This window comes from Alosa alosa, chromosome 20 (assembly GCF_017589495.1).
Source record: "Alosa alosa isolate M-15738 ecotype Scorff River chromosome 20, AALO_Geno_1.1, whole genome shotgun sequence".
In the NCBI taxonomy this organism is placed as follows: domain Eukaryota; kingdom Metazoa; phylum Chordata; class Actinopteri; order Clupeiformes; family Clupeidae; genus Alosa; species Alosa alosa.
In genome coordinates, this window is record NC_063208.1 from 11,341,956 (window position 1) to 11,357,675 (window position 15,720).

At 39.8% G+C, this 15,720-nt stretch overlaps 1 protein-coding gene across 1 annotated transcript in view; it reads left to right on the forward strand.

Annotated features, from left to right (window-relative positions):
• Positions 1 to 1,818: 1,818 nt before the first annotated feature.
• Positions 1,819 to 15,720, forward strand: part of LOC125285656 (trichohyalin-like) — a gene marked incomplete at its 3' end in the record, with an annotated part of 14,740 nt that continues 838 nt past the window's right edge. The window contains exons 1-5 of the mRNA XM_048230193.1: positions 1,819 to 1,963; positions 2,651 to 2,721; positions 5,667 to 5,915; positions 6,866 to 11,085; positions 12,423 to 14,010. Coding sequence (XP_048086150.1) covers positions 2,700 to 2,721; positions 5,667 to 5,915; positions 6,866 to 11,085; positions 12,423 to 14,010 — 6,079 coding nt within the window. The remainder of the gene's footprint in view (positions 1,964 to 2,650; positions 2,722 to 5,666; positions 5,916 to 6,865; positions 11,086 to 12,422; positions 14,011 to 15,720) is intronic.

Genomic DNA, 15,720 nt, shown 5'->3' on the forward strand with positions numbered 1-15,720 from the left:
CAAATATGGGTTACATTTCATAAATGTATTGGCTAGGCTACGTGTATGTGTAAATGTAACATAGTTACTGGTCAACTCCAGTAAAGAGATCAGAGAAACATGTGACTTCATAATCATTTTTTATTTATTTTCTTTGCAGTTCAACATAGGCTAAGCATGACATGTACATGTCAAGGGACATTCTTATACTGAACCTAGCAGTTGACACTAGGGATGTAACGGTATGAAAATTTAATCTCACGGTTATAGTGACCAAACTTATCACGGTTTTCGGTATTATCACAGTGTTTTTAAAAGTGTGTTCGATATGTTCAGAAAGCACTGATAGGCCTACAAAAGCTGAAATAGTTTCAAAATGTGTCCCGTTCACTTTTTCATATTAAATTGGCTATGGGCTTATAGCTTAACTTACCCTACCATGACTTGGAGTTTGCTATTTCTGTTATTTGGATCCAATGAGTGAGACCCTAACCGATCGCCAATAGTCATTTTTAACAACCACAATGTAAACATTTCTGACAGTGCATCTTCAGCTGTGCTTTATATGCGTTTAGACCAGGTTTTTCTTGGTCAGTGGCGTAATGATTTTTAGAGGGTGTAAAATAGCGATTTTTGGATCATGCGCCAGACCACACCTTATGTTGCTAATTACCATACCCCTGGGCGCAAGGTTTAACTCCACCACTGACTGGATGTAAGATAAGCTTTGCGTTGCGCTTTGCGCCACCTTGCGCTGGGTGCACGATAATGATATTCCAGACACATGGCATTTGGAATGTTCTGCAGAAGAACAAGGCATGTGTGTTTCTTTGAAATATAAATTTACTTGCATGGATATTGAGGTCAAATAAACACAAAATAATGTTTGTGTGAGTGCATGCATGTGCATGTTTATGGACCATATTGTGGAATTGGGCAATGTGAAATAGGCTATCTATGGCTTCATTGTGGTATAGTGCAACATCTGTTGTAGGCTGCATTCAACTAATAAGTTTTATTGGGGAATATTGCAATGTGTGTGTGTGTGCGTGTGCGTGCACGCGTGCATGCGTATGTGTGAGTATGTTTTCTGTCTTGTAGGACAGTGTGCAATATCTAATATGGACCTAGTGGAATTGTGCAATATTTGATGAAAGGCAGTGTGTGCAATATATATTATTGTAACTGGTCTGGCATTAATATTGTCACTGTGCATCCTTGTGACAATTTTTAATTGAACCTTCTTCGAAAATTGTTGAGAATTAGTAAGGAATGTAACAGATGACTGTGAAGGGTATGATAAAGGTGGGCTGAACTCAAAATTGAGCCCCGCCCCGATTTTCACACTGCAGCTAGGGGCTCCTCCAAGTCAACGGCGATATGGGTTAGTATGCCAGGCAGCAATGCAATGTATGAACAAATGAGGTCGCTATATAGCCTATAACAAATGATCAGAGCCGCATAAATCTCTATGGCTGCTGTCTTTACGCCTCTGAAATTAGTTTGCTGCAACAGCGTCTGCAAATAACGAATTCTAAAAGCTTTAATAATGACAATTGGTTCCCTGCTTGCTTGGCACTTCGTTTTCGACGACTGTGTGCTTGGGTGGCATTTTTGATCAGTCTTAACGATGCCTTGTTCTGTGCAGTGAAATTCTGCCATCTAGTGAGTAGGCCTTGGTAGTGAAGTCGATGTCGTTGTAGGGTCGTTCGGATCCATCCATGCCCACTCGTCAACATGGACTAGCCTATGCCAGACTTATCAGCAAGAACCAGACAGTGTAGAGCCCGTCATATCAAGCAGTCTATGTTCCATAACACAAGTTTTCTCCTGTTCGAATTAGGTGGGTTCTGTGGGTGTGTACCTATAAGATAGTATAGAAGCTGTTTGTCGCATGGTTAGTTCTTTCTGCTTATTCGGACCTGTAGCCTTCATAAACACAGCTGCACAATGTATGAAACTACTTCGATGGTAACTTCACAAGGTATGTCGTCGATAAGTAGGCCTAGCTTGTAGCCTAAGGTTAGAATGAATGATGCTATTCATTTTCATAATTCTAGGCTACTTCAGTTAACTTTTTTTTGGCAGTAGGTCTAATTCGTTAACCACATAACCTGTAGGCTAACTTTTATTAGGTTAGGCCTACATAAGAAGCAGCTATCCATGGCCTTCGCCTAGTTTATAGGATGTTAATTTCCATACACTCTGGGAACATTACAATCTTATTTATGTCCTCTAGATAGCCCAGAGTTAGGCTACATCCTACACTTGAACGTGGGTGGCCTATTGAATAGAATCTGCTTATCCATTAGGATTCAGCACATATTTTATATTTATGGCTTTATCTTCAGAATAGCCTGTTTATGTTAATGCGATGTTAAGACTGGCATTTAAGGCTGACAGGTTTGGTGTCTGTGGGTTGGGTGCTGAAGGGAGTTCCTTCATCTGATCAAGTAGCCTAGTGTCCTGTCATGAAACCTAGAATTTCTGTTTAAATGTACAGATAGTTTAATTCATGTTATTTAACCATAAACCATTACACTATTGAATTTTCATATTTTACTTATTTCTCTGTGTATTGTTTCTGTATGTATTTATTGTATTTATCTCAATTCTTGTAATTGTTATTATTGCTTTGTTTTTGGTCTTATGTGAGTGTATATCTCCATAGGCCAGTAGTTCCCCTTGGAACCTGCCAAGAGAGGAGCCTTATCACAGCAATGGCAGAATCAAATGATTATGGTAGGCTTAAGTCTTTCATGTGAAGGGCACAGCTACAACCGATTGAATGCATTCACATTGGAAACTACATAATATAATCTTAATAATCTTTGTTAAAGGTTTTGCTGGCTTACTAGTTCATTCACTTTCATCCATTTATGGGTTTCAAACACAACTCTCCCCTCTACCATGCAAGAACTTGGTTCATTTTAATCTGCCAAGGTCCTCATACAGGTGGTTTCTTCACAAAACAAATCCATTCAGATAGCTAAGTATTGAAGGAAGTTGTGTATTGTTCATATTGAGTGATTTTTAGTTTGCCAGTTTGGCCTCACTAGCCAGTTTTATTGTGCTATTTTATTGTACCTTTCTCCCTCTCTTTTGATCTGTCTCGATTTCAATTAATGGCAACGCCTTTGTACATAAAATTCTGCAATATTCATGGGGATAAGAGATGTCTTTATGCCGTATGACTTGTCTAAAAGAGATGCAACAAATTGCTGCCTCACTGCTTGTGTTCACATACAAGCTGTCAACTGCTCTTGCAGGCTTTAAACACAAGTGGACGCTTTGTAGACTTGTCCTTTACTTTAAATAGACACCAATAGACACTAGACAACAATTTGATCATGGTGTAGGCTGTTTGATTGATATTGATATTGGATTGGTAGCCTACTGCTAATCAATGGGAACAAACAAATATTTTCAGCTCCCATCTTTATGTTCCATAACATGACTATTCTTTCATGAAACTAGATGTAGGCTACTGCAAAGCAGTACAAAGTATGACCGTTGCTCAGTCCTGCACATTCTCTCCACAAAAGTAAATCACGCTTGTCAATTTGTCTCCATCTATACTCTTGCAACTTTTGTGTATGTAAATGAATGTGTGCATGAATGTGTTTGCTTTTGTGTGTGCTTCTGTGTGTGTGTGTGTGTGTGTGTGTGTGTGTGTGTGTGTGTGCGTGTGTCTGCTTGCCTGCATATGTGTGTGTGTGTTTTATGTGTCTGTGCGTGTGTGAGTGTGTGTGTGGGAGTAATGGGGTGTGTGTGTGTGTGTGTGTTTATGTGTTTGTATGTGTGTGCCTGCTTCCCTGCATGTGTTGTGTGTGTGTGTGTGTGTATGTTCACTTGTGAGTGTGTGTGTGGGAATAATTGGTGTGTGTGTGTGTGTGTGTATGTGTGTCTGTGTTTATGTGTTTGTATGCATGTGCCTGCGTGTTGTGGGTGTGTTTATGTGTGTGTGTGTGTGTGTGTGCGTTCCTGTGTGTGTGTGAGTGGTTATGGGAGGGGTTGAGATGACTCCTTTACACCAACATACAAAAACAAATAGGTCCTCCTGGGCTCTATGGTTCTCGAGATATTCACAGAAAACGGTCCGCCCTACTCACATTTCGGGGGCTCTGGTGCGACAGATCAAAACGAAAATCAATGGTTCTATTTCATCCTGGTGGGGCTACATGCCTACCAAGTTTCGTACAGCCCAGTCTTTCAGTGTCCCTTCGTTGACATTACATTACATTACATTACATTTGGCTGACGCTTTTTAACCAAAGCGACTAACAACATGGTAAACAGTAAGTTTTAGAACAATTCTCACAATTTTAGGACAGTTTAAAAAAAATTAGAGTACAGTAAGAATAAGTGCGTGGGTGAGTGCTGTTTTTTAACAGTTACTTGTCAGTTTAAAACGGCTGGTGAGTGCTAGGATCAGTAAGACTTGTTGTAAGTGTTGCTATGAGAGTAGATGTTCTCTAAAGAGCTGGGTCTTCAGGAGTTTTTTGAAAGTGGAAAAGGATGTCCCTGCTCTTGTAGGAACTGGCAGTGTGTTCCACCAACGAGGAACAACAGATGAGAAAAGTTTGGATTGGCTTGAGCGCACCGGTGGTAGAGCTAGGCGTCGTTCGGGTCAGAGGAGCCTTGGCGGTCTGGAGGTAGTGTAAGTCTGTATGAGGGCATTCAAGTAGGTGGGAGCAGAGCCGGAGACTACTTTGTAGGCAAGCGTTAGAGACTTGAATTTGATGCGGGCCGCCATAGGTAGCCAGTGTAGCTGGATGAGCAGCGGGGTAACATGTGCCCTTTTGGGTTGGTTGTAGACCAGGCGCGCCGCCGCGACATAAAATTACTTGCCAAACTCAGGGCCATAATGTTGAAAAGCACTTCTAATTACTCAACTTACTTATGCTTCATAGTCCCTGCATTGTGTTAATGAAATAGCAAATATTGGTATCATCGCTTGTTCTCACTGAGTGGTTGCGGTTTCAAATTAGAGTCTCTAATCTCGGTAAGCAAACCTAATAGAGAACCAAATGAGCAAACCTGAAAAATGCATTGTTCAAACTTTTTGTACACTGTGAAATATTATGCTCATACAGTGAAAGTCATATTGTGAAGTAGTTTGGTATGTCATTTCAGATCAATCCATTTTTCAGCATAAATAATTTGGATGAGGGATCCTATGCAAGTTTTTTTCCTTCATATAACAGCTTCAAAGTTATTTTGATGGTAAACAAACTTATAATAGGGAGAATTGCGCACCTAGCACACCTAGCAGTGCCCCGCAAGCAGAGAACCAACCTTGCAATTTGGCTGTTGGTGCCCCACTGACATATCGCGAGAATTGTGAAATATTACCTGGTCAGTAGACATGGCTCTTTAGAGATTGTCTTTGCCTGTTGCTAGTCCTTCAGCTCCATATGCACATATACTGGTGTCCAAGGGCTCAAGTCGTGAGAAGTAGGCTATTTACAACAACAAGGTAAAATATAAACATTCTGTGACTCTAAGAGAAGCCTATTAAAATTAAATACCCACAATCCCATATTCACATTCAAATTCAACAACAAGGCATCCAAGTTGAAAATGAGAGTATCTGGTTATACAAACATAATTTCCTGATACAGTGAAAACTGCTCAAATAGACTACCCCTACCCCCCTCTTATCCTCTGACACTATTTTCCACCAGCTGGTGAGTTCCTGGAGGAGTTCAGGGAGCAAATCATCTCTCAGGTCCAGCATGTTGGGCTGATAGCAAATGCTGTGATCTCACAGCAGCTGGTCCCGGAGGAGGCAGCGTTCGATGTGCAGACTGCTCAGACCCCCCAAGAGGTACTAAAAAGACTGTTTAAGGCTCTGGAGACAGCACAACCACAAAGCAGAGAGTCCTTTCTCCTGATACTGAGGCTACATGAACCTAAACTCATGGAGGAACTGGGTGAGTTCATTCCCAAGGTTTAACTCACATCATCAAAACATTTGTTATACTTGCTTTCTTCATGGCACAGCAATGTGACATCTGAGATTGTGAAATCATTTTATTTCCTAAATAGAAGGAATTCACCATATTATAGACAAACTTTTATATTATAGACCAGGGGTGTCAAACATAAGGCCTGGGGGCCAGATCAGGCCCGCCAGCAGGTTTCATTCGGCCCCCCAGATGTTTTGGATAGGAAGGGAAAATTAGAAAAAAAGATATCCACAATGTGTAATAAGCAATATCTCTATGATAATTGATAAATGTATTAAAACCTAGCACTACAAACCATCCTCAGGACTGAAGAAGCAGAAAAACTAACATTGAAGTATTTCAAGAGAGAACGAGCAGAATATGACAGCAGTGCATTATTTGTACTTGTTTGCTCGCTCATAAATGATATCATCACATAACACTCCCCATATACCCATGCAGAAAAATGATAATGACCATGACAATGATGGCCCCCAAGTGATATACTACACCTATGAAGTAGATCTGGTAAAAAAAAAGTTTAATCGCCGTTTCATATCAATGCTTATGAATGGTAACTATAACAACGATAGTAGGGCGACGTTTGAGCCTGAAGGCAGGCTTCGCAACATTGGAATCAACTGTAAACAGCTGAAAAAACTATTTTAGCTCTAAAACTCATTTAGTATTAATAATTGATTTCATATTTATTTATTTCGTAAGTGACCATGGTATAAATGGGATAATGCCCTTCGATGCGTCCATTATCAGAAATAAATGGACTTCGCGGCCGCTTCGCTTAGGATGGTTCACGCCTCCGCGTCGTCCATTTATTTCTGATAATGGATACCTCGCTGGGCATTATCCGTTACTTATAGACATCTCAAAATTCAACAAAAATGTTATTATTACACTATGTACTGTTTTCCCTACAGAAAGGAGACACCAGAACAGCAAGAGCACTCAAACAGATGTGGCACAGGGGCCTGTTGAGAGGAGAGAGGAGAGTGGAGCATGGCGAAAAGATGACACCCAGTCCAAGAGGGAATCCTTAAAACGCAGAAGACAGGAAACCATGCAAGCCATTGAGAAAATAGAGAGACTCTGGGAGGGCACGAAAAGAGAGCGAGGAGAAGTGGGCGGCTTGAGAGAGAAGATCGAGAGGCAGCAGGGGGAAATCACTCAGCTTTTGGAGGAGAAACAACAAAATGAGAGAACTATCGATCAGCTGAGAGTTCAGCTACAACATGCCAGGGAGCGAATGTCACAGAGTGGGGAGGATGCAGACAGAGAGAGAGAGGGAATGGAACAGATGAGGGCTGACATCCAGACAGAGAGAGAGATGCTAGAGCACAGACGTGAGGACATCTTTCGTGAGCGGCAAGAGCTGGAGCTGATAAGATATGAGACACTAAGAGCAAAGGAGGAGACACAGAGAAACCAACAGATCACTAGACTGGAGAAAGAGAAGATGGATCAGATGAAGAGTGACATCCAAGGTCAGATTTACGAAATAGAAAAACAAATTGAAGAGACAAAACAAGCTAAAGAAAGCATGGAACGGATGAAAACTGAGGTACAAAGTGAAAAAGATGACTTAGAGAAAAAGAGACATGACATAAAGAAGCAGAAAGAGCAATTCGAACAGATAAAAAATGAAATTAATACAGTTAAGGAAGAGATGGAGGTGCGATGGCGAGAAGCAGAGAAAGATGAGCAGGAACAGCGAGTGCTCATTCAACAGGAGAAAGATCAACTATTGAGTTTGCAGGCTGAATTGGAAATAGCAAAGGAGGAGATTGAAAATAACAAAGAGAAAACCAGTCAAGAGAGAGAGAGACTACACAGTCTGAAAACAAATTTACATCTAGAAAAGGATTTAATTGACAAGAGAAAATCTGAGGTCTCCAGAAAAGAGAAGGATTTGGAGAAGGTAAGATGGGAGTTAGAAACAGCACAGGAGGAGCTAGAGAGAGAAAAAGAAGAAGTAAGTAAGGAGAGAGAAAAGCTAGACTGGGCAAGAATTGACATCCAAAAGAAAACAAAGACCATAGATAGGAGGATAGAGGAGAAAAGACAAGCAAGCAGAAAACTGGAGCAGGTGAGGGCTGAGGTCCAGAGGGCCAAAGACATCCTGGAGAAACAGCGGGATGATGCCCGTAAGGCAAAGGAAGAAATGGAGAAACGAAAGTATGACACAATGAAAGAGGAGATTGAACAGCGAGCTGGAATACAGAGAGAGAGAGATGAAGTGGAGAGGATGAAGGCAGAGGTCCAGAAGGTTAGTGAGATGAACAGGATAAAGGAAGAGAAAAAAAGGCAACAACTGAGACAGTGGAGTGAAGAAGTACAACGGGATAAGGAGACAACTGAAAGAATGAAAGCTGAGATAGAAATAGAAAAAGAAAAGATAGAGAGAAGGAGCACTGAGATTCTGAAAGAAAGGCAAGAGCTGGAGGCTATGAGGTATGGTCTACTAAAGGACAGTGAAGAGACAGAGCAGAACCGCGAGATTATAAAAAGAGAGAAAGAGCGAATGGAGAAAATGAAAGCTCACATACAGCTTCAGATTGATGATATTGAGCATAAAATTGAAGAAACAAAACAAACAAAGGACCAAATGGACCTCATGAAAGCAGAGATCCAGAGAGAAAAAGATGAAGTGGAAACCCAAAGGGAGAAGAATAAGGTGGAAAAAGAACATTATGAGTCAATAAAGTCTGAAATCATTCAGCTAAAAGATGAAATGGAAAGAAAATGGTTTGAGACAGAGAAGGAAGAAATGGAACAGAGAACAAGAACCCAACAAGAACAAGAAAATCTGGACCAACTAAAGGAGGAGATTCAAAAAGAAAAAGATAACATTGAAATGAACAGGGAAGAAATGAGACAAGAGAAAGAGCTGATTGAACAAATGAAAGCTTTCTTAAAAGGGGAGAAAGACTCTTTGAAGAAAAGAACAGATGATGTAAAGAAAAGGGAAGAACAGTTAAAGCAAGAATTTGATGCACAGAACGAAGATATCCAAAGCAGAGTGACCAATGTACAAAAAGAGAGGGATGAAATCAACCAAATGAGACAAGAACTGAAACAACAGATGAGAGAGCTTGAGAAAAGGGTTTCTGAAGCATCAAGGGTCCACAAAGAGGCAGAAGATATAAAGGAAACAGTAAAGGAAGCTGAGAGCACCCTGGAACGACAGCGAATGGAGACTGTTAAAGGAAGAGAGGAGATGGAGAAAAGGAGGTATGAGGTGGCGATGGAGGAGTTGGAGAAACGAGCAGAGCTGCAAAGAGAGAGAGAAGAACTGGAAAACATGAGGACAGAAATACTTAGATTACAACAGGACCAGGAGAGAGTGAGATATGCTGATGAAAGACAGCTCTTACAGAGCATGCTGCAAGAAAACAAGCAAGAAAAAGAAACGATTGAACAGTTGAAAGTTGCTATGCAGAGGGAGAGAGATGATCTTGATAAGGTAAAAAGGGAATCAGAGAAAGAATGGGATAGGCTGGAGCAGGTACGTGAGGAAACCGTTAGACTCAAGGAGGAGCTGGATAAGAGTAGGTATGATGGCATTAGAGAGGAGGTACAACAGAGGACACAACACCAGAAAGAGAGAGAGGATATAGAAAGAGCCACAAATGCAGTGGTGAGAGAGAGAGAAATGATTGAGCACACCAGAGAGACAGTAACACTGGAGAGGCAGAGGATAGAACAAATAAGGACAGAACTGGAGGAACAGAAAGAGGATATTAAGAGAACATTGAGAGAAACAAGAAAGGAAGAGGAACGACTGCAACAGATGAGAGTCGAGCTTGAGAACCAAAGGGAGAATCTGGAAAGGATGAGACAGGAAACACGTAAAGAGGCAGAGCCATATGAGCGGGTAAAACAAGAAATAGACAGAGTCAGAGCAGAGATTGAGAGAATGTGGGATGAGACTGAGAGAGAGGAAAGGGAGGAGAGAGAAAAGTTACAGGTAGAAAAAGAAGAGGTGAACAAGAGAGTGGAAGAGATGAAGAGAGAAATGCACCAGATCCAGGGGATGAAGGATGACTTAAAGAAGCAGAAACATGAGACTGAAGCCAAGATGGAAAGAATCCAAAGAGAGATGGAGCATCTTGAGAGGATGAGAGCTGATATACAGAGACAGAAAGAGGAGGTGGAGAGTAAAATGGCAGAGACAAAAATGGAGAAGAACGAGCTGGAGAGGATACGCTCAGACATCTTGAAACAGAGAGAGGAGGTAGAGATCAAGATGCAACAGGCCCAAATGGAGATGGAGGAAATGAGGAGACAGAGGGATGAGATCCAGAAACAGCGAGAGGAGCTAGAGGACAAAATGCAAAAGACTAAACGAGACATGGCAGAGATGGAGTATATGACTGCTGAGATGGAGAGAAAGAGGAAAGAGCTAGAGCAGAGACTGAGGAAAACCAGGAGAAAGAGAGATGAGATGGAACAGATGAAAGTGGAGATAGAGAAGGCAAAGGATGAATTTCAACTCAAAAGGGAAGAGACAGAGAAAGAGAAACGAGATATGGAGAGGTTTATGGCTGAACTGCAAAGAGCCAGAGATGAATTTGACAGCAAGGCAGAGTTTAGTGATAGAGACCCAGAGGAACAGGATAAAATCAACACAGAAATCTTCCGACTGATTCAGGAAATGGAGAAAACCAGAGAAATGGTTTGGAGAACAAAAATGGACGTGCAGAGTAAAATGGAAGTGTGTCATATAGACATCAGCGACAGAGAGCTTATGAACACTCAGCTGCAAAGACTGATTCAAGAGATAGAGCACATCCGTGAGTTGCTGAAAAGAATTAAACTAGAAACTGACCAAAGTGCATATGCCATTAAGAGAGAGAGGGATGAGCTGAAAATGGTAAGGCTAGAGATACAAAGAAAGAGAAGAGACCTGGACCAGAGACTTGAAAGAACCCTGAGAGCGAGAGATGAGCTGGAAATTTTGAAATTGAAGCTAGCACAACAGCAGAATGAGGTGGAAGAACGGCTGAGAGAGTGTGAGATTGAAACAAAGAAGGTAGAGACCAAGAGAGAGGATATGCAACGAGACTCAGAAGCCATACAACAGGCCCAAGAAGAGAAAGAGAAGCTGCAGTTGGACCTCGAAGACCTGAACAAACAGAAGGTATACATGTTTAGATTTGTAAGTCTACGGGCCCTATTTTCGCAATCATAAACCCAGCGCAAAGCGTATTATTATCCCGACGCAAAGCTTTTTCCTATCTTACGCTCGGATTTCTCGCCATGCCTCGCCATGCGCTTCACTTTTATTGAACAATGCGCCCAGGGGTGTGGCAATTAACAACATAAGGTGTGGTCTGGCGCATGAAAAATTGCTATCTTACACCATCTAAAAAGCAGTAGTAATCATTTAGAGCAGTAATCCTTTACAGCCTGAGTGTGCCATATTACAAACATTGGATATTAGGAACATATAAATAATATACATACAAAACATAGAAACAATATATACCCACATGTTAATTAAGTCAAATAAGAATTTTACAGCTGGTATTACTAGGATGTTAAAACATAAACTAAACAAAATGATATAACAAGATTTGCTGCACCCCAGTAAACACAAATTTAGTCTCTTATGTAATTGTTTGTAAAGCGATACTAGTTGTGGACTATGGTTTGGCTTTAAGAAAAACACCACTTTAAACCAGACAGCTCCCTACAGGGTGCCTGAAAAATATATGGAAAGGATACAAACTCTTTTATTAACATTTAGTTTAAGAACTGCAAGAAAAAAATTGCCACTTAAATGTTTCTACTGAGGCTATGTTCACATGCATCTTTTTTTGACAAGAAAACAGGTCGTTTTAATTACCAAAACTGCTGGCAGCAAGAAGTAGTTGAGGATGTCTTTTATTGTAATATAATACTAATGTAGTGATAATGATAGCTAATAAGCTAGTTTTTAGCAATGTAATAAACACATACACTGACCAGAAATTTGGGCGCATGTCCAGTTTTACTCCACAAATGAATATTTGTAATGCCATTTGACTGTCATATAGCTGACTATGCTCAAAGTCAATCGTAATAAGCTTCTCCACTATTAACAAAGATTCCAGAGTGCTCTGCTCTAAAATGTTTGAGCACTAGGCTATATGGACGTCTCATTACTCAGCTTGTAATTGGTCAGCAGTAAAAAAAAAAAAGTTTAGGGTAGTGTGTTTATGTTTTTTTCAAAAACGTTTTTTCAGCTTTAAGACGCTCTGAATTGTAGAAAAAGACACTGGCTGCGTTTTAAAAAACGCTTAGGACTTCTTTAAAAAAAACACGGTCTACTCCATATTATAATGTAAGACACTGGCTGCTTCAAAAGATGCTAAATGTGAACACAGCCCTACTTTTTAAAATGTAATCAGTCCTTTGTCATCTGTGTATATACACAAATAGTTCATTATTCATATATTTCTTTAAATTATGTATTATTTCTTTGTCTCTTCAAAGGAAATACTAAAGGCTGAGATTCTGCAACTCAGACATGCACCTGAACGGGAAATGAAAGACGAGAAAGACTTGGATGACTCCGGGATGGGAGATGAGCTAGAAAAACATCAGTTCTCAATCAGTATGTCTGAGATGGAGGAACAGCAAAATTACATACAGCAACAGAAAGAAATACTCCAAACACAGAGATGTGAACTAGAGGAAATAAAGCTTGAGATAGACAGAGAGAAAGACAATATAGAAAAAATGAAGGACAGGATCAAAGATGAAAACAGCAGGTTGGAAACAATGACAAAACAGCTCAACAAAGAGAAGGAAAAGGTTGACCATATGAATTTGGACTCATTCAGAATGAAGCAAGAGCTTGAACTGATGCATGCCGAGATTCAAAGAAAGCAAGAAAATGTTCAGCGCAGCCAAGCTCAACTTGATAAAGACAAAATAGTTCTGGGGGAAAAGAAACTAGAACTGCTAAAAGAAAAAGAAGACAATGAGAGAGATGCCAAAAAGATCAGAGAAGATCTAGAAATAGTTAAAGTAGAGATAGAAAGACAAAAACAAGAAATACTAAACGATAGGGAACAGCTTGAAAAACAGAAGAGTGAATTACTAACTGAAAATGTAGAGATCCAAAAGAAAACCACAAAATTGGAAATAATCTCAAATGAAAGGAAAAGAGAAAAGAGGGAAATAGAGGAACAGGCAGGGCAACTTACAAAACAAAAGGAAGAGTTTGATGAAGAAATTAAAAAACAGAGTAAAGAATTGAATGAGAGCAGAAATGAACTTGAACAAAAATGGAAAGATTTAGAAAAAGTGAAGGAATTTCTGCAGGCTGAAATACAACAACAAAGGCAAGATGCTCAGAAACTCTTGGAGGACACAATAAAAGCAGAAAAACTGAAGAAAGAACAAATTCAGAAAGAAATGGAGGAACTAAAAAACAAAATGGCTGACATGGAAAAAAATAGGGCTGATCTCCAGAGAGAAAAAATGGAGGTAAAGATGAAACATGATGAAATTGAGGTAAGGATGGAAAAAGTGAAATTTGATATACAAATACTAGAGGAAAAGGAAACTAACATAAAAAGGCAAAAAGAAGAACTTGATAAAACAATGGTGCAGACAAAGAAGGAAAAACAGCACATAGAGAAAGAAAAAAATGACTTATCCGGACAAAGGGAGGAAACAGAAGCTAAATTAAAACTCTTGAAAAAAGAAATGGAAAAAGTTAAAAGCATTGAAAATGACATTCAAAAACAGAGAGAAGATGTAGATGACAAAATACAAAAGATGAAAAGGGAGATGAGAGAAATGGAACTCACTAAAGCTGAGCTGGAGGCCGAGAGAAGGCAACTGGAGCACACCATCAGAAGAAACACCAGAAAACTTAATGAGATGGAAAAATCAAAGACAAAAATACAACAGGCTAAAGAAGAACTAGATGCACTTATGGAGAGGATAACACTGGAAAGGAAAGAGCTAAAAGAGATGAAATCTATTTTAGAAACCCAGTTTCAGAATGATAGAAAAGAGCTTAAAAGGATTGAGAAGGAGCTTGACCAGAAAATCAACTTTTTTGAAACTACACACAACAAACTTAGAGAAAATGAATATGCTCTTAAAATACAAATACAAACTCTGGAGAAAACTAGGGAAGATGTAGAATGTGAAAGAGGTAAAATGGCAAAAGTGATTCAAGAACAAAGCGATATCCTTGAAAATGAAAGGCAAATGCTTAACAAAGCAATAGAAGAGATACAACAACAAAGGGTAGAAATCAAACAGGAGAGGGAGGAAATAGACATGAGAAGAGTACAGATGGAGGAAATAGACATGAGAAGAGTACAACAGATGGAAAAAGATAGACGAGAAGAGCACAGATGGGAGGAAAAATAGACACGAGAAGATTAACAGAGAGGAGGAAACAGACATGAGAAGAGCACAGAGAGGGAGAAAATGGAGAAATATGAGAAATAAACAGAAAATGAATATGAAAGATGCAGAAACAGAATAAACAGAAGAAAGTACAGAGGGAGGAAATAGACATGAGAAGAGTACAGATGGAGGAAATTCAGAAAGAGATAGAAACAAACAGAAAAGAAAGGCATGATGTTCTCGAAAATAGGATTACAGAGTTTAATCAAAGGATGGAGTTGTTTGAAATTGAGAGCTACAAACTGAGAGAAACTCAAAATGAACTTCAACTAGAAAGACAAACTCTTCAGACATCTAGGGAAGACATGGAAAAGGAAAGAGGTAAAATGTCAGATGAGTTTCAGGAACAGAGAGATATCCTCACAAACGAAAGGGCAAAAAATTGGTCGAGGCTAAAGAAGAGATGAAAAGGGAAAAGAATGGAACTGGATCAAGAAAGGAAAGAAAATTGGCCTAAGACAAGTTGGAAAATGCAGCAGCAAAAATGGAGGTAGTCAAAATGAAAAATGAAGCCCAAGTTGGTCCTCGTAGACACAATTAGAGAAGCCTCTATTGAGACTGTGCAACCTGCAAAAGCAAAGGAAGAGCCTAGACACAAAAATGGATGAAATTAAGGTTGAAATGGACACCCTTCAGAAGCTTAAGGATGAGTTGAAAAGGAAAGAGAAGAACTTGATAGAAATATGGAGCAGACAAAGATTGGAGATTTGACCATCTTCAGACAGTCAAATCCGATATTCAAAGACAGAAAGAAAGAGCTTGAAAAGGCAATGTTTGACACAAAGGTTGAAAAGGAAGAACTGGAGAGGCTAAAATCTGACATCTTGAAACAGAAGGAGGACACTGAGGCAAAACTAGAAGCAGCTGCAGCAAGAGATGGAGGAAATGGGAGCCTTGAGGGAAAAAACAGCCAAGAAGGATTTAAACTGACCCACAAGATGCAAGAGATGAAACGAGAGATGGGAGAGATGGAACTCACAAAAAATCTGAGCTAGAGGCCAAAAAAGAAGAGAGCTGGAGCACACACACATCAGAAGAAAACACCAGGAAAACTAAATGACATGGAAAAAAATCAAAGACTGACATACAACAAGTTAAAGAGGGGAGGTGGATAATGCAATGAGGAAAATCACCACCTTGAGAAGGAAAAGAATTAAATGACATGAAAGTGGTTTTTTGCAAAGCCAGTTTGAGGATGATAAAAAAAATGAGCTTCAAAGGATGGAAAAGGGAGCTTCATCAAAGGATGGAGTTGTTTGAAATTGAGAGCAAAAAAACTGAGAGAAGACACAATTAGAGAAGCCTCTATTGAGACTGTACAACTTTAAGCCAAAGCAAAGGAGAAGGAAACTCGACACAA